This window comes from Pseudophryne corroboree, chromosome 3, assembly GCF_028390025.1.
Source record: "Pseudophryne corroboree isolate aPseCor3 chromosome 3, aPseCor3.hap2, whole genome shotgun sequence".
Lineage (NCBI taxonomy): Eukaryota > Metazoa > Chordata > Amphibia > Anura > Myobatrachidae > Pseudophryne > Pseudophryne corroboree.
In genome coordinates this window covers 310961785-310989278 of record NC_086446.1, presented here as the reverse complement: position 1 = coordinate 310989278, position 27494 = coordinate 310961785, and the positions used below count along the sequence as shown (strand labels likewise).

The 27494-nt window shown below is 44.1% G+C and overlaps 1 protein-coding gene across 1 annotated transcript in view; it reads left to right on the top strand.

Annotated features, from left to right (window-relative positions):
- Window positions 1-27494, top strand: part of KCNH4 (potassium voltage-gated channel subfamily H member 4) — a 385378-nt gene that overhangs the window by 317831 nt on the left and 40053 nt on the right. Inside the window, exons 5-9 of the mRNA XM_063959424.1 lie at window positions 8116-8359; window positions 10692-10849; window positions 11168-11375; window positions 13137-13331; window positions 25282-25481. Of these exons, the coding sequence (XP_063815494.1) occupies window positions 8116-8359; window positions 10692-10849; window positions 11168-11375; window positions 13137-13331; window positions 25282-25481 (1005 nt within the window). The remainder of the gene's footprint in view (window positions 1-8115; window positions 8360-10691; window positions 10850-11167; window positions 11376-13136; window positions 13332-25281; window positions 25482-27494) is intronic.

Below are 27494 nucleotides of genomic sequence, written 5' to 3'. Positions count from 1 at the left end.
AGGCCATAAGCTCTTGCTGAAGGAATCGCGGCCGGAAACATCGATTCCATTGATCTTTCAGTACATGACAAGTAGTGCTTATGTACTGAGCCAATTTCTCTCATCTCTCTCCGTCTCTCTCTCTCTCTCTCTCTCTCTCTTTCCCTTCTCTTTCTCTCGTATCTCCCCTAGACTAGTATTGTATTGTATTAGATAGTATTGTATTTTGGTTAGGAAGTCTTTGTTATATTGTAGTGTATCATTTGTACTGTTATCCCCTTTTTACAAGTATACTAGATATAATACAGTTAATAGGCTTTGGACCCTAAACCAGTATCTGTGTATTTCCTATAGTGTTAAGTGTTCACTTGAGCGTCGGTGACGCTCAAGCAGCTTTGTAGTTAGTCAGGTTACACAAGGTTGCACTTACACCCTGTACTCACATTAAGGTATTCTGTGTATTTCATTGGTATAAGGTTTAGACATAAAGGTATAGCGTTGTGAGCGTCTGCGCCGCTGGTGATCTCCTCGTGGTCTCGAGCGTCCGCTACGCCATAGCGAATCATTACTCTAGTCATAGCCAATAACGTGTCCTGTGATCACTGGGCCGTGAGCGAACGTGACGCTTGAGCGTCTCGCCTACGGCTGAGCGATCGTTACGCAACTAGCGTACCATTACGGTACTTCTTAAGTAAACAGCGTACAGTGTTCTTAGACTTCATAAAGGGTTGTTTATACGACAAGGGAATTTAGCATTGTCAAAAGGAACCCTATCTTCTGGCTCTCCAGCAGTTGTTGAACTACATAGAAACATAGAATTTGACAGCATATAAGAACCATTTCGCCCATCTAGTCTGCCCCTTTTTTTTAATCCTTTAGGTAATCTCAACCCTTTTTGAACCTTAATTCTTTGTAAGGATATTCATATGCCTATACCAAGCATGTTTAAATTGCTCTACAGTCTTAAGGGGGGTGCACACGGAGCGACGTTCAATTAATTTCTAAGCAATCTGACTAGATTGCTTAGAAATTAGGAACACATCGCTACATGTGTAGGGGTGCCGGCGACAGCGATGCGCGGTCCCGCTGTCGCTATCGCCGGTGCTAGATTGGCCTGCATGCAGGCACAATCTAACAGGTCGCTCATTTCACCGCTGGGTGAAGTGAGTGGCCCCCCGTGTCCCTCCCTCCCCTCGCTCAGCACAGTGTGCTGTGCTGAGCGGTGGGAGAGATGTGTGCTGAGTGGTTCGCTCAGCACACATCTCCCTCCACATCTCCCCATCTGTACGGCCCTTTAGCCTCTACCACCTCTGATGGAAGGCTATTCCACTTGTCCACTGCCCTTTCTGTGAAGTAATTTTTCCTTAAACTTCCCTTGAACCTGCCTCCCTCCAGTTTCAGTGTATGTCCTCGAGTTCAAAATACTCCTCTGCCTCCAAACTATACATGTTAAGATCTTTTAGCCTTTCCAGGTAAGTTTTGTGATGTAAGCCATGCACCATTTTAGTTGCCCTTCTTTGTACACTCTCTAATGTATTTATAGCCTTCTGGAGATATGGTTTCCAGAACTGGACACAGTATTCCAGATGAGGCCGTATTATTACTTCTTTTTTCCTGCTACTGATTCCTCTCGCTATGCAACCAAGCATCTGACTTGCCTTTCTCATTGCTTTGTTGCATTGCTTTCCTTCCTTTAAGTCACTTGAAATAGTGACTCCTAAATCCCTTTCCTCCTCAGTAGTTTCCATTATAGTACCCTTGATACTATATTTAGCCTTTGGGTTTTTGAGACCCAAGTGCATGATTTTGCATTTTTCAGCATTAAACTGTAGTTGCCACGTTCTTTACCATTTCTCAAGCCTAGCTAGGTCATCAATCATTTGTTTTACCCCTCCCAGTGTGTCTACCCTGTTGCAAATCTTTGTATCATCTGCAAAAAGGCATACTTTCCTTCATTACCATTTGCAATGTCACCAACAATGATATTAAAGAGAACTGGTCCAAGTACAGATCCCTGGGGTACTCCACTGGTAACATTTCCCTCCATAGATTGCACTCCATTTACTACAAGTGTTTGTTTCCTATCCTGCAACCAGGTTCTTATCCATTTAACTGTTTTATAATCCACCCCCATGCTTTCAAGTTTATTTATCAGTCTGCGGTATGGGACAGTCTCAAATGCCTTACTAAAGTCTAGATATGCTACATCTACAGCTCCCCCTTGATCTATTATTTTAATCAGAGTCAAGAAGTAAATAAGATTTGTTTGGCATGATCTCCCACCAGTAAATCCATGCTGTTTTGGATCCTGTAAGTTGTTTGATTTAAGATATTCCACAACTCTTTCATTTAATAGTTTTTCCATTACTTTCCCTACTACTTATGTAAGGCTTACTGGTCTGTAGTTACTTGCTTCTTCCTTGCTTCCACTTTTGTACAGAGGAACTACATTCGCTCTTTTCCAGTCCTCTCGAATGTCACCTGTATTTAGTGACTGGTTAAATAATTCTGTTAATGGTGCCACCAGCACATCTTTTAGCTCCTTTAGTATCCTTGGGTGTATCCCATCTGGCCCCATTGATTTATTTACTGTCATGACTGTGGTTTTTGTGAACCCAGCATGTATGTGAAGTCCGTGCAGGTAACTGGAGGACTATGTGTATATTTGGCTGGTGTGTGGGAATCAGTGAGATGAAGTAATAAGGAACAATCCCTGACCGGGGGTCGAACCCAGGCCTCGGCAGAGGGAGCCATATCCTGACCACTGGATCACCAAGGACTTGGTGTTGATAGCAGGATGGAGAATATATCGGTGAGAATTAACTGGATATACTGTCACAGGAATAAGTGTTTGTGTACCCAAGGTAACTATGAAACAGGTTCTCTGGAGTTATGCAGATCTGTGGGAAGAGCTGAAGATGTTGAACTGGACTGGTTACCAGTGAGACTGGAACTGGGCTGGTTACCGGTGAGACTGAGAACCGCACTGTGAACCGGGCTCGGTACCGGTATAACTGGAAACGCAACTGTATGTAGAGCAATGACTGTGGCTGTGTCTTTAAGATGAGACTGAAGAATACTGCAGCTGTGTCTTTAAGACTAGACTGAAGAATACTGCAGCTGTGTCTTTAACACGAGACTGAAGAATACTGCGGCTGTGGCTTTAAGACGAGACTGAAGAATACTGCGACTGTGTCTTTAAGATGAAACTGAAGAATACTGCGGCTGTGTCTTTAAGATGAGACGGAAGAATACTGTGGCTGTGGCTGTAAGACGAGACTGAAGAATATTGCGGCTGTGGCTTTAAGACGAGACTGAAGAATATTGCAACTGTGGCTTTAAGACAAGACTAATACTGGATATAACTGGTAACACAACTGTAATCCAGCCTGGGTATCAAAAGAGCAGAGTTTTACAGGAACCAAAGTAAAAGTGTTACCTTTTAGGGAGCTCTGCTGCGATGCTCACACAGAGCTGTATGACACAAGGAACTGGACCCCTCTGTAACACAAGTCTCTTATACTTCCTGGTTCTTGGTGATTGGTGAACAGAGACAGGTGATTCAGAGAGTCTCAGGCTGGCACAGGATTGGATAGCTCCAGGTCAGGTGATCAGACACTGTCATGTCAGTACTCCAGGTTAGGCTCTGATGTGGAGTGAGGCCTAGCAGGCCAGAAAAACTCTGAAGCCTAAACTCCTAAAATAAACAGAGGATGCTGGCTTTTTAGGCTCAATCACAAGAGATCTGAGCACAGTGGGGAATGTATCTGGTCGCCACTGGAGTCAGAGAGGCATATAGTATATTGACAACAATGATTGCTGTGTAGGCACAGCATAGGGAGACTTGCTGAATTCAAGCTGTTTATCCCAGTGAGCAGCAAAGACACAGGATCCAGGACAGATGGCAGAGATAAGTCACCAAATATGAGAAATACAGTCAGGATCATGACATCCACTTTTAGTTTTGAAAGTTCTGTTAGGACCTTCTCCTCTGTAAATGTAGTTTAATCTACCTTATTTTTATGAATGTCCTTCCACCTTAACTGTGGGCCCTTCCCTTCTCCTTCTGTAGTAAGTACTGAGCAAAAATAATTATTTAGGTGATCTGCTATGGCCTTGTCTACCTCCACCAAATTCTCACTCTCTGTCTTAAGTCTTATTATTCCTCCATTTGATTTTTTCCTTTCATTTATATACTTAAAAAAAAGTTTTGCCCCCTTTATCTACTGACTGGTCCATTTTCTCCTCAGCTTCTGCCTTGGCACGTCTGATCACTTTCTTAGCATTCTTCCATCTGTCAAGATACACCTCTTTGTCGTTATTATTCTGAGTCTGTTTGTATTTCCTAAAAGTCATCTTTTTTGCTTTCACACTATTTGATACTTCATTTGTGAACCACACTGGCTTCCTTTAACTGGTGCTTTTCCTAACCCTTTTGATATAAAGGTCTGTTGCCCTTAGTATTGCACTTTTCAGTTTTCCCCACCTCTCCTGCACTCCTTCCAAGTCCCTCCAGTCCGCCAATGAATCACTTAAAAATCTCCCCATTTTTGCAAAGTCAGCATTTCTAAAATCCAACACCATTGTTTTTGTGTGACAGGAGCTGGATCCTGTCTGTATACTAAACCATACTGCTTGATGATCACTGGATCCCAGGTGCTCACCCACATATATGTCTGATATCCTGTCACCATTTGTAAGAATTAAATCTAATATTGTCTTTGTGAATGGGCTCCCTCACCAATTGCTTGAGAGATGCTCCCTATAAGGAATTTAGAAATTCGCCACTTGTAGCTGAGCTTGCAAAAGACCCCTCCCAATTTACATCACGTAAATTAAAGTCTCCCATAATTATGACCTCTCCCTTTAAAGCCATTTTAGTGATGCTCAGCAACAGTCCTGTCCAAATCCTGCCCCTGGTGTGGTGGTCTATAGATCACCCCAATGTGAATAATGTCCTTCTCCCCAGTTTCTGTGGTGACCCAAAGGGCCTCAGTTTTGTCTTCAATATTTTGTATTAAAGTAGCATTTATGCTTTTTTTTCACATACATTGCTACCCCTCCTCCTATTCTTCCCATTCTATCCTTCCTAAATAAATTGTATCCTGGTATAGCTATGTCCCATCATGATTTTCATTGCACCATGACTCTGTAATTGCCACAATATCCAGGTTATCCCTTATCATTATCGCAATTAGCTCTGGAATTTTGTCTCCTAAGCCCCTAGCATTTGCACACATAGCTTTAAGAATTTTGTCTGTTCATCTGTTATTAGCAGACATGTCCAGACAGTACAAAATAAATGACAAGTTTAAAGCTGAAATTACCTGTTTGGTGATGTTGCTCAGTGTTTGGTATTGTTTTTTTTACTAATCAGGAATCACACTCTGTCTTTTACACCACGACTCCACCTCACTAAATGTAAAGATATAGGGGGTAATTCAGAGTTGATCGCAGCAGCACATTTTTTAGCAGTTGGACAAAACCATGTGCACTGCAGGTGTGGCAATTATAACATTTGCAGAGAGAGTTAGATTTGGGTGGGTTATTTTGTTTCTGTGCAGGGTAAATACTGGCTGCTTTATTTTACACTGCAATTTAGATTTCAGTTTGAACACAACCCACCCAAATCTAACACTCTCTGCAAATGTTAAATCTGCCCCCCCCCCCCCCCTGAAGTGCACATGGTTTTGTCCAACTGCTAACAAATTTGCAGCTGTGATCAACTCTGAATTAGGCCCATAGTACACCTGACCACAAATGGCCAAATGATCAAAGGAGGTAAACACCAGGCAGCATGCAATAATAAACTATGTTTCACTGAGCAACTTCCCCACACATGCAATGGCAATTACAAGCAAATCATTACATCAAAAAACATACATGAGTTTGCATAAGAGAGAACTGTAGTGAGCAGATTGGGGATGTCTTTTCATAGTTTAAAAAGACAGATAATATGCATAAGATGAATTACATACTTTTGAGGCATTAAGGCAGTCCATATGTGGTAGTGTTGGTGTGTTGATGTTTCCCTTCTGTTTCCCTTCAGTTTAACGCAGCTATAGCGCTAATTTTATAATAACACTTTTATGTCAGTACTTCTATGGAAGCACTACCAGCCGACGGCTACCAGCCTTATACTAGACGTTAAATAGGAAAATTTGCCATGTGAATGCAATGGTTGCTAACTCCTCCCAATACAATCCCACTTTAAAGCTAAGGCAATAAATTAGCTTAGACAAACAAGCATTACATACCAACAAGGCAGACAACTGAATCTTTACAAAGGGAAAAAAACAAATACAAAACTCTTTTTCAATGTACCTAGAACTATGCAATCATGGTATTCATTTGAGATAATCAGCAGATGCAATACAACTTGCTGGTAAGTGTAGTTCCACAAATCGTTACCTAGAACTATGCAATCATGGTATTCATTTGAGATAATCAGCAGATGCAATACAACTTGCTGGTAAGTGTAGTTCCACAAATCGTTACCTAGAAGTATGCAATCATGGTATTCATTTGAGATAATCAGCAGATGCAATACAACTTGCTGGTAAGTGTAGTTCCACGAATCGTTCGTTACCTGTTGATGAGAAGGAGTGATGAGGAGTCAGTTCACAAAGCTCACAATCGATAATAGTTGATGATATAATTTAACGCAGGTATAACGCTAATTTTATAATAACACTTTTATGTCAGCACTTCTATGGAAACACTACCAGCCTTATACTACATATGGACTGGCTTATCCTGTAACTTTAGCGGATGGGTTACCAACAAAGAGAGGTAATCATGCCACATATACCTGCTTCATAAAAAACATCCATTCAGCCAACGAGACAATAGGTGCTGTAAATTGGTCATACAGTAATTGCTCCCGCACTGCCTATATTTGGTGTGAATGACACACCTGGAAGCTAACATATTTACCCTTCCTTCCAACTCTATATAGCCTGCAACTCAGACACCCCAACCCTCACCTCTGAACTTTGCCTACAGTTACATCCAAGTTCCTCATGCCCAGTTGCAAGTAGAGATGCAAGTGAAGTATGTATGACTGCACTGCCCATACTTGGCTACTCTCATTTCCAGAGGATGCACAATACGGAATACTCAAGATACATCATTCATCCAACTCACCATCAGGCCCAATGTGTGCAATTGCATTTCACTGCTTAATGCATTAATTGCAGCACCAATTGAAACCTCATCTATCTGTACTTGCCAATCCTTATAGGTAACGCCAAGGGCTCAATGTGAAGCTATAACAGTTTTACCCACATAATATTATAATCCTATTTGCCATCTTTTTAGACCTCACTTCCTGGAGATTGGGATGGTAGGTCAATGATGTCAAGAGAGGGCAGGATTTAATGAATGTATAACACATCAACCACCACAGCAGGATAATTCAGATCACATCATAGCAGTTTGGTGGGTAAGATGGGATACTAAAAATATTGGATTCTGCCAACCACTTCTCTGACTGACTTGGCTTCAAGGAGATTGGCGATCGTCAACTATATCAGGAGATTCAGCAAGCATGATTACAGTTATGGCTGTTACTAGAATTGGGCAATTGTTTAGGGCAGGTGGCAGGGATGCCTATCTATAAATACTAATGAGTAAAATGAATTTCCAAGAAGTTCATTCCCAGACAGTCCCTGACCTTTTCAGGATTTGCCCTATGTATCATTCATGGAAGCCAGGAAGTAGAAAGTAGAGATTGTATTGGATTCAGTATGATATCCCGGCAGCATCATTTTAAGAGCTACAGTATATAAGGAATTTCTGTATAAGTGCTTTCACAGCACTAGTTTGTGAGAGAAGCCTTTACATTCACACTCTCAGCTTAATTAAACCTTTAAGCGAAAGTCCTCCTAGTTTTCTAGGTCTACAGCTGTTGTGTGGTTACAAATTTCAACATGCTGGAACTTATAGTTCCACTATATCTGCCAAGCTACAGATTGCTAAAGGGAGTTTGAAAGCCAGCTGAGCACTAACACTCACTGTTTACAGTAGTTGATATTGTCCATCAGTTGCAGACTTTTTATTGTGAATGAGAACATATTCATTTGAGATTGCTTTGACCATTCTTGTAACCATCATTCTCTTGTTTTCTGTCACCAGAACCTCTTAGATAACAAGCCTTCCCTCCCCGAGTACAAAGTAGCGTCTGTCCAGAAACCTCGCTTCATCCTTCTTCATTACAGCATCTTCAAAGCCCTCTGGGACTGGCTTATCCTCTTAGCCACCTTTTACGTGGCTGTGACCGTTCCTTACAATGTCTGCTTCACAGGCCATGATGACAGCATCTCTGCAGCGCGAAGCACAATTGTCAGTGACATTGCTGTAGAAATGCTGTTTATTTTAGGTAAGCAAGTAAGTAGAGGACCACACAGCCTTCTTCTCATGTACCACAGGTAGACAACTCTAAGAGGAAATGAGACAATATAAAGTAGAAGTATAGAACTATACTATGATGTCCCCTATTATAATAACATGAATACAGCAACAGCGGTAATGCGGAATTGGAAACACATTGTGGTGATGTTCCCAACTTTTTTTTTTAAAGGGGTTGTACACCTTATAATGAATCCCCATCTTTAATAATTATTAACTATCTACATTTAAAACACAACAGAGACAAAAATATTTGCTAAGTGTGGGTTTATAGAAGTAGCCACCAACCAAATTCTAGCCATTATCTTCTAGAAGGTGATAGCTAAATTCTATGTAGATTCTGATTGGTTGCTAAAGGCAACAGCTCCACTTCTATATACCCGTAGTAAATATACACCTGGGACATTGGGGCAGATTTATCAAAGCTGTGAGAGAGATAATGTGGGGAGAGATAAAGTATCGACCAATCAGCTCCTGTCATTTTTCAAATACAGCCTGTAACATTGCAGTTAAAAGCTGGTTGGTTTGTACTTTATCTCTCTACACTTTATTTCTCTCCTTAGCAGGAGATCAAATCTCTGTCTTAGATACATCTTAAACATGTCACCTAATTGGATAGGAATTAGTGCCATCCTTTGTGCCATATTTAATATACACTGTCCATCCTAGCAAGCTGACTATCTGGTAATGTAGAACACTTACAGCCATGACAACTGTCGCCGCCTACTTATCTTCATGGACAGCTTCCTACATTTCCTCACATACTCCCATTCTCCTGGTGATGGAATTTAACCGCTTAACTGACAATTTTCCCCCAAAAAAGAGTGAAATAGGTGAAGAATATGAACTTATCCAAAATGATTTTAGTAAATAAAAATAAAAAACTACCAGATACACTATAATGGTTCTAGAAAACTTTCATAAATCAGGTTGGGTATGCGTGACTGGCGGTCAGCATACCTCTGCCGGTATCTCAGCAGCGAAATGCCGGCGGAGGCTTGCTGCGCTTGCCACGATGTGGACTCGATGGCGACCGGTAGCGACGACACCCACAAGTAGGAATAGTCCCTGCTAGTGGGCATGCCGACTGTCGGGATTCTCAGGGGGCGGGATGTAGGGGGAGATGATGTGACCGGTGGTCTCCTAACCGCCGGTCACATACACAAATCTTACTGATCTGCTCAACCAAGCAGTTAGGTATGATATGTCACCATCATGTTGACATGCTCAGAATGTTGACAGATGGCATGTTGACATCCACAATGTCAACACTGACATAATATGAACCTTTTTTAGAATGTTGACAGTCAAAATGTTGACCGTACTATTTTAGCCTAACCCTAACCAATTCTAAACCTAATTGCAGCCTAAACCTGACCCTAGCTGCATGCTATATCAACATTGTGGATTTTGACATGTTATCCGTTGACATTCTAAACGTGTCAACATCATTGAATGTTCACATTCAGAATAAGTTGATATTCTGATGTCAACATTCTGAAAGTCAATGCACAAACTAGTACCCCTTCCAAGGGTATTGATAAAAAAAAATAGTCAAATATCCCCAAAACTATGAATATTAGACAACGCAGAATTGATTTAATAAATGGCAGGTAGTTACCCAGCGTGATCCAGCATAGGTAGAGTAGGCACAAACATAAATCTGTGTGGCAGTAACTGTCATTGTTGAAGCTTCAGAAACGGAGGGTAGCAATATAAATGATAATTTTTCTACATTATATCCCTGTTTTTGCATGAATCTTACCATTTTTCTATGACCCACTGGTTAAGTTCTTCAAAGTATTCAATGGGTGAGAAATTTGCATGCTCTGATGGGAGGGAACTGGCTGATACTGGGCAGATTTAGACGTTCATTACTGAATGTGGGCTAGGTGTACTTATGTGCCTTGCATTGCAAATATGTGGAAAATTAAATTATGTTTTGTGGCATTATGTCTAATGTGATGTCTTTAAAAAAATCATAGAAAGATTAAAAATGCATGACAGTGACAGGTAGCTAAGGGGTCTCTTCCCCAAATCTGAATGCATAAGTATGCATACATATATGAGTGATTTGAAATAGGATAGGACATCACCAGTAATGAAAAAAACACCCGGATTTATACATTATAAAAAAGAAATACAGAAATGCAGTATATATATATATATATATATATATATATATATACACGACGCCACGTTGAGTAAATCCTGGCCCTAAACACAATATAGTGAAAACTTGTTAGGGGTCAGAGTTGAATAAATTGACAGCAAAACTTTATTGTTCAACTCTATTTTTGCAGATATAATTTTGAATTTCCGCACAACCTATGTCAGTCACTCTGGACAAGTGGTGTATGACCCCCGCTCTATCTGCATCCACTACCTCGCCACCTGGTTCTTCGTGGACCTCATTGCTGCTTTGCCCTTTGATCTTCTCTATGCATTCAATGTCACAGTGGTAAGAGGCAAATAGCACATTGTTGTTTCCCTGTTTCCAAGCTGTTCTGTGAGAAATAACAAATGTAATGTCAGTTCAAAACCAGGACTAGGGGATTTAGAATGAGAGAAAATACTTGTAAGCAGGAATCTATTGTGGAAACAGTAATTCACCATAGTGCATGCATGACTACTAAAGAGACTTTATAATACAGTATGTGGTTATAAAGAGGCTTATTGTCTAAGAGAAGGTCACAGAGAGCAGGGAATGTGATAGACTTTGTAGTTCATATATCGGTTGACACTGTCTCTTTCTTTCAAATAATCATAAACTTGGAAGACATCTCTGGTCCATCTGCTGAAGACCATTCGGTTGTTGAGGCTGCTGAGGTTGTTGCAGAAGCTGGATAGGTATTCTCAGTACAGTGCAATGGTGCTAACCCTACTTATGTCCATGTTTGCCCTCCTGGCTCACTGGATGGCCTGTGTTTGGTATGTAATTGGACGCAAAGAGATGGAGAGCAACGACCCTGTCACCTGGGACATTGGTAAGAAAAGCTAGAATTTGGCATGAAAGTATAGAGAACAGGGCAATTCATATAAAAAGAGACGTTTATGCAAGATCATGGCAAATAAACAAAGATTATTAGTATTGTAAAATGTAACTTAATATGCTGAAAATGGTTTCTTTACACATCTGAGTAGGGAAATGTGTTAATTAGTTTGGTATCACAGTAGTGTCAACGTTTTGTATGATATTCCTTATTCATACTAGCAAGACTGTAAAACGGTGGAGGGGGAGAAGTATCAAAAATCAGAGACAGACAAATTGGAGAGAGATAAAGTACCAGACTATCAGCTCCTAATTATCATGTTACATGAAAAATGACAGAAGTTCATTGGTTTGGTCTTTATCTCTCTCCACTTTATATCTCTTCAAGCTCTGATAAATCTACCCTTATGTATTTTGGTAATAAGAAAATGATATTACATTGCAGAACTAAGCTGATCAGCTAAATACTGTATATCTTTCTGCCTAGCGCACAATTTTTAGTTACCCCTCCACTCAGTAAAAAATTATGGAAGAGTTTCTAGAGTCCTAGAGTTTCATATAGTCCAGGGTTGTTAGGATATGATTGGTTGGGACTGAGGGGGGCATTTACTAAGCAGTGATAAGAGCGGAGAAGTGAGCCAGTGGAGAAGTTGCCGCACCAACCAATCAGGAGCTCTGTATAATTTTAGAGTATGCAAATTATAGATGTTACTTCAGTGCTGATTGGTTGCCATGGACACTTCTCCACTGGCTCACTTCTCCGCTCTTATCACTGCTTAGTAAATGTCCCCCCTTAGTCTCTGTCCACATTATATCTCTCCAAGGTTTGACACATCTCCCTTTGGTGCACAGAGATTCCTCACGAGTGGTCATCATAGTAATTAGTGACTTCCTTTGGAAACAAGGCCTAGACCAAACTTTGATGCAACTATGTTGTAAATGCAATCATAAAAGCAGAAGAATATCATGTCAATATTCATAATTCTCGCACATACCTGAGGAAAATATCTGAAATAAGGCTGGGTACACACAAGGTTCCCCTTGCAAACAATATCGTTCATACACACTGAACGATATCATTTACTGTATCATCAGCGACGGCACCCGGCCACAATCAGTCTTGTACAATAGTTTTAGATTTCAAGGTTAAAACTGAAGATATTGTACATTGTTAACGATCCGCGGGAGCGCACATTGTTAGTGATATAGAGAATACACACTGGATGATGTGAACGATATATCGGCCGATCCGCCAGATCTGACAATATATATTGGGTGCATATCGCCAAGTGTGTACCCAGCCTAAGTATTTCTACAATAGATTGTTCATCATAAAACACTGAAACAGTTTTAGGGGTTAATTCAGACCTGATCACAGCCGCAAAATTGTTCTCTAATGGGCAAAACCATGTGCAGTGCAGGTGGGGTAGATATAACATGTGCAGAGAGAGTTAGATTTTGGTTGTGGTGTGTTTAAATTGAAATCTAAATTGCAGTGTAAAAATAAAGCAGCCAGTATTTACCCTGCACAGAAACAAAATAACCCACCCAAATCTAACTCTCTCTGCACGTTATGTCTGCCCCGCCTGCAGTGCACATGGTTTTGCCCATTAGAGAACAATTTTGCTGCTGCAATCAGGTCTGAATTAGGCCCCTAATCTGTTCCTTTGTACTGAATACAGTGAATTAGGTAGCAAAATGTTATGCATTGTAGCAGATCATAGACAATTTTAACTCTTAAATATTTTTCTGGCAGGTTGGCTCCATGAACTTGGAAAAAGGCTTGAAGTGCCGTACATAAATAATTCAATTGGTGGACCCTCTGTTCGTAGTGCTTATATAGCATCCCTCTACTTTACTCTCAGCAGCCTTACCAGTGTGGGATTCGGCAATGTTTGTGCCAATACTGATGCTGAGAAGATCTTCTCCATTTGCACTATGCTGATAGGAGGTATGTGCTGAATGTGTAGCTGGTCAGGATGGCTGTTCCAGTCCAGGATATCCTAAAAGTCATCTAGCATTCAAATAATAACCTAGTTTAAAAGAAACATTTATCCAGGCTTGTTGTCATGGCTGGAAAAGCCTAGGGTGAGAAAGAACTTGCCCTAAGGGAAGAAGAGCTCATGATACCTAATGATATGCTAAGATAATTTCAATTGAATCATTTTTAACCAATACCGGAGCAGTGCTCACTGCTATCATGCCAAACATGTGACATCATGTGTAGGGCGGAGCTAGTGGAAGAAGATAGTAGAGAGCTGCCTGGCTCTACATGCTGCTGGGTGCCATTGGTGTGATTGCCATTGATGGTTACCATCAATGGTGATATGGAAAGTAACCATCGATGGCTGCCAACCATGCAGTGGATAACCATCGATGGTTCCCTCTATCAATGGTCATCCCTATTTTTTTCACTGACTGGCCCATGGGCCAATAAGAACACAGGGGCGGAGCTTTGCATGTGACAGGGGGCGGAGCTATACTCAGTGTCCCAGCACATAAAAAAATAAAATAAAATTAGTTTATATCTTTCCATTGATGGAGGGAAACCATCTGGTTCTCCCCCATTGATGGCAAAAGCAATCTACAACAGCCATAAACCATCGATGATTTTGAATCGTAAATGGTCGATGGCCATCCCTAATGCCCAGAGAATCCTTTGGATGCTCTGAGCAGCAATGTAGCAGTGCTACTGCCTGCAGGGTGCTGTTCTAGGCACCCTTCAAGGCAGATGCTGGGGCCATGGGGTATGATGGTGCCTCCCCAAGGGCACTGAACTGCTAGCACATCCCTCCGTTAGGCCCTGTTTTCAACCTACCTGATCTCTATTACACCTTGGGTAGATGAAACTGGAATATTACATAACATTGGATTAGTAACCTGAAGAGTCAAGTGAGTACCTGGTTGTCTCTTTTCTCAATAATTTATTTGTGAAATAGGATAAATCAAAGGATAAATACTCAATATAAAAATGCTTCCTTGCTTGTAACAGATTGTTACAAGTGACTGACATATGGGGCACTATGAACTTGAGGTCAGAAAGTACACAATGCTAGAATACAATCACAATATAGGAGGTAAGGATTCGGCAACATGGGGGGTAATTTTGTTTCTGTGCAGGGTAAATACTGGCTGCTTTATTTTTACACTGCAATTTAGATTTCAGTTTGAACACACCCCACCCAAATCTAACTCTCTCTGCACATGACATATCTGCCCCCCTGCAGTGCACATGGTTTTGCCCAACTGCCACCAAATTTGCTGCTGCGATCAACTTTGAATTAGGCCCAAAGTCAATATGCAGGGAGCACTGTAACAGACTTGGGGCTAAGTTTTCAAAATCGATTGGTGGTTTTGCGAAAAAGATTTAAAACTGCAATGGTATTAAAAGCTAAAACCAACCGCAGGGCCGGTTCTTGGCCTTGTGGCGCCCCGGGCAAAGCATAGGGGCGTGGCTTCAAATGGGGGCATGATCAGTTACGCCCCCATTTGTGCCCCCTGTAGCGCCGCTGAAAGAAAAAAAATATATATATACTTACTATCCCCGTTCCTGATCCAGACCGCTGCAGACCTCCTCCGCCGGCGCCGTGCCGCTCTTCTCCTCTCCTCGATCTATGGGAGAGACGTTATTACGTCTCTCCCATAGAACAGCATAAACACTAGAGGTCAATTATGACCCCTAGTGTCTGTGCCACTATGCTGTGCGGTGCGCGATGACGTCATCGCGCACCGCACAGCAAAGGTCCTCTCCATGAAGGGAAACTAGACCGTAGCGTCTAGTTTCCCTTCATGAAGAGGACCTTTGCTGTGCGGTGCGCGATGACATCATCGCGCACCGCACAACAAAGGTCCTCTCCATGAAGGGAAACTAGACGCTACGCGTCTGGTTCCCTTCAAAGCGGGGGGGGGGGGCACAGCGGGCACTACGGGGGGCACAGTGGCGGATCTTGCCATGGTGCGGCGCCCTCCGGAAGGTGGTAGTCCCGGGCAAAAGTCCTGCTTGCCCGCGGCAAGATCCGCTACTGACCCACCGCTTACAGTAAATAAAGTAAAGTAAATAAAGGGGATCAGTATGATATCCCGGATGTCGGGCTCCCGGCGGTCATGAGACCGACAGCTGAAATACCAGCGTCGAGCGCAGCGTGTCCCCACACATGCTCTCTGCACTTGCCATGCTTCGGGCCTGTGTTGACCTTCTGTCACTGCAGGGTTATATTCCCCCTTGGATGGTGGGGTGGACCATCTCCCAAGTGGGAATTTCAGCCGGTGGTCGGGATTCCGTCCGCCGATATTTCACCAGGTGTCAGGATTCCGGCATAGGTCTCCTGACAACCGGGTTCCCGACAACCGGCAAATTGAATCCCTCACAAATAAAGCCATTGATTGAGTACTGTAACTATTAGCCTACCTGGCACCAAATCAAATAGATTCTGATAAAAAGCTGCAAACATCTAACAGCTGGTTTATTTATTAATACAGGGAAGTGTTTCTATTTAACCATTCAGTTTCACATCCTATAACTCACTAATACAAGATCAAGTAACTACTATATCAAAGTGTTGGGGAAAGGTAACAGGAGACATCCAGGAGCAGACTTGGCCTCATTTACAAATGTGCAGCGTTAATGATAATGTGATGCATACAGCATCCAAACACAATGTTTTGTTTTATGTGAAGTTAGATTATTTAATTGAGATAAAATGGGGTTCAAGGTGTGTCTTGGGGGCACTGGCGTATCTATAATGGGTGCAGTGTTTGCGGTGCACGCGAGCCCGTGAGTCCAGAGGGGGCCCTCACCGCACACGCTGCACCCATTTTTTAAATACTTACCCCTCCGGAGTCCCGCGCCAGTGTCAGCAGTGGCCATTATCAGAATGTTCTGCGCATGCTCAGTAAAGAAATCACTGGGAAAATGGCCACCGTGCCATTTCCCCAATGATCTGCACATGCACAGTAGAGTCTGAGCCCTCTAGTGTTCAGACTCTCCAGCACTGCTGGCAGACAGGAAGGGGCCTGAATGGAGGAGGCAGCACACGGGCCTCCTCCTCTCTTACAGCGCCCCTGCTTCGGGGTATTTGTTATTTTGCATAGATGTGCGTGGACTCCCTTGTTTTGGTTATGGTTCTAATTCATCATCATGTTTTAGTTTTGGCAAAACCACCCTCAAGTGTTTTGGTGCAGATACGGATTTAGGTTTAGTTAAAAATAGATTTTAACCACTTGCCTGGCATGGTCACATCAGATGCGACCATGCCTGCAAGTGCTCTATCTGACCTGGTCGCACAGGATGTGAACAGTCAGACAGAGAGTGTTGGCAACGGCAGCGAAGATAAACTTCCCTCCGCTGCTGCTGTCAGAGGGATCGGAAGCTCCCTCTGCCTCCCTGCACTCCACCCCTGTGTCTGCCGTGCTGCCGATCACTGCTGATCGGTCAGCACGGCAGCATCTGCCCCCTCCAGCGGCTGCAGACAATAGCAGCCGCTGGGGAGAGTAAATGAACCCTCCAAAGCCACCCCCAGCCCGCCCATGTATACCTGCAGGCTATCCCAGCTTTCAAAATGAAAGCCGCGATAGTTGCGATGTTCCGATGGTCGCGATGTTCCCGAACGATGTTTCGATGTTTGGGGGGAAACATTTTCTCTGACGTCCTAGTGGATGCTGGGTACTCCGTAAGGACCATGGGGTATAGACGGGCTCCACAGGAGACTCGGCACTCTTAAAAGAAAGATTAGGTACTATATCTGGTGTGCACTGGCTCCTCCCTCTATGCCCCTCCTCCAGACCTCAGTTAGTATCTGTGCCCGGCCAGAGCTGGATGCACCCTAGGGGCTCTCCTGAGCTTCCTAGAAAAGAAAGTATTTGTTAGGTTTTTTATTTTCAGTGAGATCTGCTGGCAACAGACTCACTGCTACGTGGGACTGAGGGGAGAGAAGCGAACCTACCTGCTTGCAGCTAGCTTGGGCTTCTAAGGCTACTGGACACCATTAGCTCCAGAGGGATCGAACACAGGCCCAGTCCTCGGTCGTCCGGTCCCAGAGCCGCGCCGCCGTCCCCCTTGCAGAGCCAGAAGAACGAAGAGAAGTTGAAAACCGGCGGCTGAAGACTCCGGTCTTCATTAAGGTAGCGCACAGCACTGCAGCTGTGCGCCATTGCTCCCTTAGCACACCACACACTCCGGTCACTGATGGGTGCAGGGCGCTGGGGGGGGGGGCGCCCTGGGCAGCAATTAGATTACCTTACTTGGCGAAAAGCACATAATACAGTCTGATAAACTGTATATGTGCATTAACCCCCGCCATTAAAGTACATAAAAGGACAGAAGCCTGCCGCTGAGGGGGCCGGGCCTTCTTCCTCAGCACACCGGCGCCATTTTCTCTTCACAGCTCAGCTGGAAGGAAGCTCCCCAGGCACTCCCCTGCAGTATCCTGGTACACAAAGGGTAAAAAAGAGAGGGGGGGGCACATAAATTTAGGCGCAAAACTGTGTATATAAGCTGCTATAGGGGAAAAATCACTCAGTATAGTGTACATCCCTGTATTATATAGCGCTGTGGTGTGTGCTGGCATACTCTCTCTCTGTCTCTCCAAAGGGCCTGGTGGGGGAACTGTTTTCAAATAGAGCATCCCCTGTGTGTGTGGTGTGTCGGTACGCGTGTGTCGACATGTCTGAGGTAAAAGGCTCCTCTAAGGAGGTGATAGAGCGGATAAGTGTGTGGGAGGGTGTCTCCGTCAACAACGCCGACACCTGTTTGGATATGTGTAAGTGCTGAGGTAAAATTATTGCACAAAAGGTTAGGGAACAGAAAGGAAATCTACCCTGGTCTGTCCCTATGTCACAGAGTCCTTCAGAGTCTCTCTATGTTCACTATCCAAAATAACAAAGTATCGACACGGAGTTTAACTCCACTGTCGACTACGATAATGCAAAGTTACAGCCAAGAGGGCTAAAAGATATTCAATATATGATTATTGGAATAAAAGATGATTTGCATATCACTGATGACTCATCTGTCCCTGACAAGAGAGTACACATGTTAAGGGGAAGAATGCTGAGGTAAATTTCCCTCCTATCATGAGGAAAAAGAGCGGGAATCTCCAGACAAGAGACGGCAGCTTCCCACAAGAGAATTCTCAGACTGTATCCTTTCCCCACTAGGGCCAGGATGTGTTGAGAATCTTCCCCTTGGGTGTCCTGTTTGCACTAGCTATTCTCAGGGATCCTGCAGAGAGCGTGCACATTCTAGTATACTACCCAGACCGGCGATTGTGTCGGCATGGGTTTATAGCGCTGTGGCAGCGTGGACAGGTACCTTATCAGCAGAGATTGAGACCCTAGTATGCATATAAATATTTTAAGATGCTGCCTTAAGTGATAGATATATATAATTATAAAGCATGCCCAAAGGGACATGAGTATACTGGGTCCTAGAGACAAAAGCTATGTCGATTTCTGCTTGACGTGTCCTGTAGAATATACATTGGACAGATGATGCCGACTTAAGAGGCATATGGAAGGCTGAGGATTGTGTGGAGAAAGGTTCTCGGGCCTGGTCTCCACAGTTATAGCTGGTAATTCTGATATTTTGCCTTATATTCCTGCACAGCCTAGGAAAGCACGACATTATTAAATGCAGCTTTTCGAATAAAGAAACAAGAAAGTCTGAGGTGCGTCCTTTCTTGTCAGAGCCGGGGGCAGAGGAAAGAAGCTGTACAACACAGCTAGTCCCCAGGAACAGAAGTCCTCCCCGGCCTCTACAAAAATCCACCGCATGTTGCTGGGGCTCCACAGGTGGAGCTAGGCCCGGTGGGGACACGCCTTCGTAAGTTCAGCCACAAGTGGGTTCACTCCCTGTTAGATCCCTGGGCAATAGAAATTGTATCGCAGGGATACAGGCTGGACTGTGAGAAGATGCCCCCTCACCGAGGACCCGGCGGGCTTCCCCCCAAGAGAGGGAGCCAGTGTTAACTGCAATTCACAAATTGTATCTTTAACAGGTGGTGGTCAAGGGTCCCCTCCTTCAACAAGAGGGTGTTATTATTCGACCATGTTGTAATCCCGAAACCAGACGGTTCGGTTAGACCCATATTGAATTAAAATCCCTGAACATATACCTGAAAAGGTTCAGGTTCAAGATGGAATCGCTAAGAGCGGTCATTACATGCCTGAAATGAATCGGGACATAAGGGATGCATACCTTCGTGTCCCCATTTATCCACCTCATCAGGCGTACCTCAGAATTGCGGTACGGGATTGTCATTACCAATTTCACCAAGGTAATGGCGGATATGATGGTGCTCCTGCGGAAGCAAGGTGTCACTATTATCACATACTTGGATGATCTCCTCATAAAAGCGAGATCAAGAGAGCAGTTGCTGGACAGCGTATCACCTTCTCTGGAAGTGAAACGGCAACACGACTGGATTCTATATATTCCAAAGTCGCAGTTGGTTCCTACAGCTCATCTGCCTCGCCTAGGCATGATCCTAGACACAGACCAGAAGAGGGTTTATCTCCCGATAGAGAGAGCTCAGGAGCTCATGACACTGGTCAGGAATCCATTGAAAACCAAAACAGGTGTAAGTGCATCACTGCACTCGAGTCCTGGGAAGGATGATGGCATCATACGAGGCCATCCCCTTCGGCTGGTTCCATGCAAGGACAATGGAACTTACTGGACAAGTGGTCCGGATCACATCTTCAGATGCATCGATTAATCACCTTATCCCCCAGGGCCAGTGTGTCTCTCCTGTGGTGGCTGCGGAGTGCTCACCTTCTCGAGGGCCGCAGATTCGGCATTCAGGACTGGGTCCTGGTGACCACGGATGCAAGCCTCCGAGGGTGGGGGGCAGTTACACAGGGAAGAAAATTCCAAGGTTTGTGGTCAAGCCAACAGATTTGCCTTCACATCAATATCCTGGAACTAAGGGCCATAAACAACGCCCTAAGTCAAGCGGAGTTCCTGCTTCGCTACCAACCGGTTCTGATCCAGTCAGACCGCAGGGGCTCATGTAAACCGCCAGGGCGGCACAAGGAGCAGGGTGGCGAGGGTAGAAGCCACCAGAATTCTTCACTGGGCGGAAAATCAAGTAAGCGCACTGTCAGCAGTGTTCATTCCGGGAGTGGACACGACCTCCACCCGGGAAAGTGGTGACTTCATCAGGAAGTCTTCACGCAGTTTTGCAAATTGATGGAAACTGCCTCAGGTAGACTACATGGCGTCCCACCTCAATAAAAAGATAAAAAAGGTTTTACGCTGGGTCAAGGGACTCTCAGAGGCGATAGCTGTGGTCGCACTAGTAACACCGTGGGTGTTCCAGTCGGTCTATATATTCCCTCCTCTTCCTCTCAGACCCAAGGGCTGAGAATTGTAATAAACGGAGGAGTGTGAACAATATTCTTTGCTCCGGATTGGCCAAGAAGGACTCGGTACCCGGAACTGCAAGAAATGCTCTTAGAGGACCCATGGCCTCTGCCTCTCAGTCAGGACATGTTGCAACAGGGACCCTGTCTGATCCAAGACTTACCGCGGCTGCGTTGGACGGCATGGCGGTTGAACGCCGGATCCTAGCGGAAAAGGGCATTCCGGATGCAGTTATTCCTACGCTGATAAAGGCTAGGAAAGACGTGACAGCAAGACTTTTTCACTGTATATGGCGAAAATAGGTTGCTTGGTGTGTGGCCGGGAAGACCCTACAGAGGAATTCCAGAGGGGTCGATTCCTGCACTTCCTACAGTCAGGAGTGACTATGGGCCTAAAATTAGGATCCATAAAGGCCAAGATTTCGGCCCTATCCCTTTTTCTCTCAAAAAGAACTGGCTTCACTGCCTGAAGTTCGGACGTTGTTACAGGGGTGCTGCATATTCATCCCCTTTTGTGCCTCCAGTGGCACCTTGGGATCTTAACGTTGTGTTGGATTCCTAAAATCCCACTGGTTTGAGCCACTTAAGACCGTGGAGCTAAAATATCTCACGTGGAAAGTGGTCATGCTTTTGGCCTTAGCTTGGACTAGGCGTGTGTCAGAATTGGCGGCTTTGTCATGTAAAAGCCCATATCTGATCTTCCATATGGAAAGGGCAGAACGGAGGACTCGTCCCCAATTTCTTCCTAAGGTGGTATTATCGTTTCATTTGAACCAACCTATTGTGGTGCCTGCGGCTACTAGGGACTTGGAGGATTCCAAGTTGCTGGACGTAGTCCGGGCCCTGAAACTTTATGTTTCCAGGACGGCTAGAGTCAGAAAAACTGACTCGCTATTTATCCTGCATGCACCCAACAAGCTGGGTGCTCCTGCTTCAAAGCAGACTATTGCTCGCTGGATCTGTAGCACCATTCAGCTTGCACATTCTGCGGCTGGACTGCCGCATCCTAAATCAGTAAAAGCCCATTCCACGAGGAAGGTGGGCTCTTCTTGGGCGGCTGCCCGAGGGGTCTCGGCTTTACAACTTTGCCGAGCTGCTACTTGGTCGGGTTCAAACACTTTTGCAAAATTCTACAAGTTTGATACCCTGGCTGAGGAGGACCTTGAGTTTGCTCATTCGGTGCTGCAGAGTCATCCGCACTCTCCCGCCCGTTTGGGAGCTATGGTATAATCCCCATGGTCCTTACGGAGTACCCAGCATCCACTAGGACGTCAGAGAAAATAAGAATTTACTCACCGGTAATTCTATTTCTCGTAGTCCGTAGTGGATGCTGGGAGCCCGTCCCAAGTGCGGACTCTCTGCAATACATGTATATAGTTATTGCTTAACTAAAGGGTTATTGTATGAGCCATCTGTTGAGAGAGGCTCAGTTATTGTTCATACTGTTAACTGGGTATAGTTATCACGAGTTGTACGGTGTGATTGGTGTGGCTGGTATGAGTCTTACCCTGGATTCCAAATCCTTTCCTAGTAATGTCAGCTCTTCCGGGCACAGTTTCCCTAACTGAGGTCTGGAGGAGGGGCATAGAGGGAGGAGCCAGTGCACACCAGATATAGTACCTAATCTTTCTTTTAAGAGTGCCCAGTCTCCTGCGGAGCCCGTCTATACCCCATGGTCCTTACGGAGTACCCAGCATCCACTACGGACTACGAGAAATAGAATTACCGGTGAGTAAATTCTTATTTTTTTTTTTTTTACTAAAATCATTTGTTATAGGGTTAAAGTCATGTTCTTCACCTAATTCACTCATAAAAAAAAACCTGACAATTTCGGAGCGGTTTTCGGCTAAATAAATCGTCAGTTAAGTGGTTAAAAAAATTGATAATCATTTGATTAAAATATAGTGATAAAAATCGATAAAAACAGCTAAAATGATGTCATTTTTGCAATCAGGGACTCGCTTCGGATCATATCTTCTTAGGGGATCTGGACTGGTTTGGGTTCAGAACACATCCACAAAATTCATGTGAATTTGGATTTTTGGAGAATTGAGCCGCACATCTCTAATTCCGTGTTCTAATTCCGCTTTGCATATCAGTCTGTTCTGCAGATAGATTTAGCTATTTTTAGCAGCTGCACATGTGTTAGAGCCTGCATATGCTAATTTTAGCAACTACAGGCGATTCAGTGTCACATATATCTCAGTTGTAACTCCACTTGCAACTAAGGATAAGTGTTCCCTGGATCTCACCAATGCCTACATTTACTCCATAATATCAATGGTTGCCATAACCTGATGAAAAAGATCAGAGTTCTGGAATATACCTATACAGGTTGAGTATCCCTTATCCAAAATTTTAAATCCCACATTTTTGGGTCGCCTACTGAGATAATTACATTTATATTATATATCATGTGTATATATAGATATATTATATAGATAAGTAATATAATATACATATAAATGTGTCATTATCTCAGTAGGGGAACCAAAAATGTGTGATTGTATGTTAGATAGTCATTATTCCATTAATCATCAAGTCAGTACAGGTGGATTAAAATTCTTACAGGCTGCAGCTACTGTATGTAGTGTTGCAGATTAGCTTCTTAAAAAGATTAGGGTTACCTGGGACTCACAGGGGAAGCAAAAAATATTCTGGGGAGCAGGTGTGTAGCTAGATCAGTGCTGACCTCCTAGCAAACAACAACCCCCCCCCCAACTGATCCTCCCCCAGAAAACTAACACCCCCGAGAGCAAATAGCACCCACAGCACCCCCCCCCCCCCCCAAGCTGTTAGAGAGTCTCCGCAGCATATCTCTCCTCCCAGTGTGATGCTGTTGGCCAGTTCTGTTGTCTGCACTAAGGGGGGTGATGGGCGGCAGCTAGACGCTGGTCACACACCCTTCCCTGTCAGTAGCTTGTCCTCTGAGGTATTCGGCTGCGGCAGTCTAGTCCTGGTGTGGTCGGTGCCAGTCTTAGGGATGGCCATAGGATGACCAATGTGGAATACTTTACCATTGATGGGAGAGAACCGATGATTTCCCGCCATCGATGGTTCAGTGCTACCTAATTTTTTTATTTTTTTATTCTAAAAGTCTCAGGTCACGGAGCTTAGCCCCGCCCCCTGACACCCGTGAAGCCACACCCCTGGGCTCCAATTGGCCCGCATTTTCTTGTACAGTAATGCAGGAGTGACCATCGATGGAAACCTTACAGATGGTTTTACACAATCAAGGTTATCCTTCAATGGCATCATCAATGGTGACCATTGATGGATAACCCACTGTTAGCCATCCCTCGTCAGTTTCTGACCCTGGGAGGATGAAGCTGCCCTAGGTGGTCTGTCTCTTCCTGGGAGGAGCAGTCCAAGGTTGTCACTCATTCCCAGCATGCCAAGCATGGTGCAGTTTATTGGGTGCAGTTGAGCCCTGTGATCACTGGCCAGGCCCCTTAGCAGCCGCTTACCCTGCACCCACGATAGCTACGCCTATGCTGGGTAGTTATCCATTTGAACTTTGAGCTCTGTATTGAAAGCCTTGAAAGACACAACATTCACTATTATAATAAAGAGAGTCTAGATGTCTCCTTACTCTCATGATTAATGTGAGACCTACAGTATTTAAGGCTGAATCAAGCAGTACTGTAAGAGAAAATGGAATTAATGATGGGGTAGACACAACCGCGCCATTTAGCAAAGCTCTGCCCAGCGAGTGGATTACTATGGGTGGGAGGAGGGGACATAACGGAGCAGGCAACAGCAGCCAGCAGGAGTTGCGTCGGGCGCCCGCCTGTAGAAACGGCCCTGTCCCCACTCTGTAAGCCTATCACTAGTGGGGTCCAGCCTTAAAAGAGATCCCAGGTCCCCCCTTTGAGCAGAGGCAGCTCACCCTGTGCCTCCCTTTGGAATCTGAGAAACAATGCTTTTCCACCCAGCTGAGCCTTGCTAATACCAAATTAATTCAAGTAAGACGAATAAGACACAAATCACAACATGACAGACAACATTAACACAATAAAAAATAAAAAAAGGTGTGGAATCCTGAAGGAAAGATGAGGTTCTGTAAATGAACCTTACTCTCCCTTCAATAAACTCCTAAAACCCTCCCTTTCTGCATTATGATAGGCTAACTGGCCACTATTTAAACTTAAAAAAACGATGAAACCACCTATCGGCGCCAAGAACAGCCACTTATGTGGCATTAGGCTTATACAGGTATCAGCTGCCTTAACATAAATGTAATTTTAGTAATGAATCCTCAGTTTCTCCCTTGGGATTATTTAATAAAACTGCATTTAGTTTCAATATTGGCACTGAACAGGAATCAATCAGTTGTATTTGGCTGGTGTATGTTATACTGTGTGTAGGTTATATAATGAAAGAAAGTGGTTGCTCTGGTTTAGTGCAGATCTTTCAGCTAAATACAATGTTAGACAAGGAAAGGTACACAAAGGCGTTTTAACAAAGTTACACTAGAATAAAGCTAATGGGTTATAGTATGTATTAATTACCTGTGTCATTATGGTATCCTACTCTTGCAGCCCTGATGCATGCTGTAGTTTTTGGTAATGTGACAGCCATCATCCAACGCATGTACTCCCGCCGCTCTCTGTACCATACACGAATGAAGGACCTCAAGGATTTTATCCGTGTTCACCGTCTGCCTCAGCAGCTTAAACAACGTATGCTAGAGTACTTCCAGACAACCTGGTCTGTCAATAATGGCATTGATGCCAATGAGGTAAGAGATATTTAACATAAAAAAATAAAAAATATTTGGCTAAACATGTTGCTTGATACTTGAACAAAATTTACAGCATTACTGTACTTTACTTATGTCAATAGCTTGTAGAACATATTAAACTTCCCGATATAAACTTTATATGTTAGTCATCCACAGGCCATCACAGCAACAGGAAAACTTTTGTTAGCATTTATGAGTTTATCATTAGCATGTCAATGCTAATTTAGGCCTAGGAAGGCCTTTTGGTTTGTGTCAGGTCCTTTAACTTCGAAAGTAATTTAATTCAGAGGAAGGAGCCAATTGCCTGACAGGACAGCGGCAGCGCACGCAGGCTGAAGCCCAGTGAAGTGTGTGCACGCGCAGCAGCCGGCATCTCACTTGTGCGATCACCTCTGCCTGATTGACAAACAGTGGGACTCATGGGGCGTGTCAGCTGCATTGTTTGGGGTGTGGTCTGGACAACGGAGATGTGTCCAGCCCGTTTGTGGGGCAGGCCGCGGTGACTGTGTAATGTCACACGCAGCCACTGCGGCCAAAAACTTGTCCATGCGATGCTTTCGTATGCCGGTGGGGATGGGGGCAGGACCCAGCATGTGGGGCTTACTAGCCCAGTGCTGGGCATCCCCCCGCATGTTAGAGATTTTTTATCATATATATATATATATCTACGATCAGGTCTGAATTAGGCCCACAGAACTTTCGTCTGTGGTGGCATCAGAGTAAAGGCACATCACATTGGATATGGTTTATGACTGGAAATGATATGTTCATAGTAGTGTAGCATGTGGAAAATAATATAAAACAAAGCTGAGGTGGGTTCGGTGATTGGGTACATTTTTCATATCCCACAGAAGTTCGGTTTCCAAGATTTAAAAAATAAGATAAAGAAAATGCTGATGGAAGAATAGGTATAAACAGCGCTTGTAACTGGATATGGTAAAACCTAAATTTACATTTATTTAGACACAATATTAAAAGACATTAAATGTTGAAACATATCAAAAGACTTGGGCAAACATTAGCACTGTAAAAGAGAAGGAACACTGTATACTCAACATTATGGGAGCCTGGATTTGTCATGGTCTTCATTTAACTATGGATGATCAAATTGCTCACAGTTCAGTTCATGAATTAGTTTCTCTAACCACTAGAAATGACAATTTTAAGCCATAATTTCAACCTGAAATGCAATAACCTGTTTTAAACAGTCTCATGAAATTTTGAACCCAGAATTTCCTAAATATCTAAAAGCTGCCGGATCCCAGGTAATGTCACATCAGAAGCACCTGTGTCTGCAGCAGTACATTCATTGTAAGCACCCCCCTCCCCTAGGCCTGCCCAATTGGATCCCAGCCTGGTTATCACTGTCTCAGCCAGTATAGTGGGCGAGCGGGTGGCAACTAGGAGGCAGGGCGGGTAGCTAGACACTTATCAGGCAGGGGGAGGGAATGTACCATAAGAAAATCGGTGTGGCCACTAAGGGAGGCGCCCTGTGGGGCCGCTCAGTTGGACTGTGCCTGGGGAGGGATGCAGTTAAAATGCCGATTGTTGGGATCCCAGCGTTCAGGATACTGATGCTGAAATACCGACAGCTGACAATGCCGCCAGCCGTAAGCCCGGTACACCAGGGCTATTCCCACTCGTGGGTGTCCACGACACCCATAGAGTGGAAATAGATCCTGTGCTCAGCTCAACGAGCCACCGTGCCCGCACCGCAGTTAGCGCAGCGAGCCCACAAGGGGACTCTTAGCGCTCACCCGCTGTCGACATTTTGGTGTGCAGGATCCTGCTGTCTGGATTTTGACAGCCGGCATCCCGTCCGCCGGTATTACATACGTAATCTGCCTGGGGCTGGCCATGTGTGTAGCATTTACTATAACCACCTCCTGACATAATACAGGCACATATACTTCTTTTGTCTCCATGAATATGCTAGCTCGTAAAGCTGGAAGCATCTTACATATATAACCAGCTTTGCATGATAAGCATTCAATCTAACTTTGCATGAGA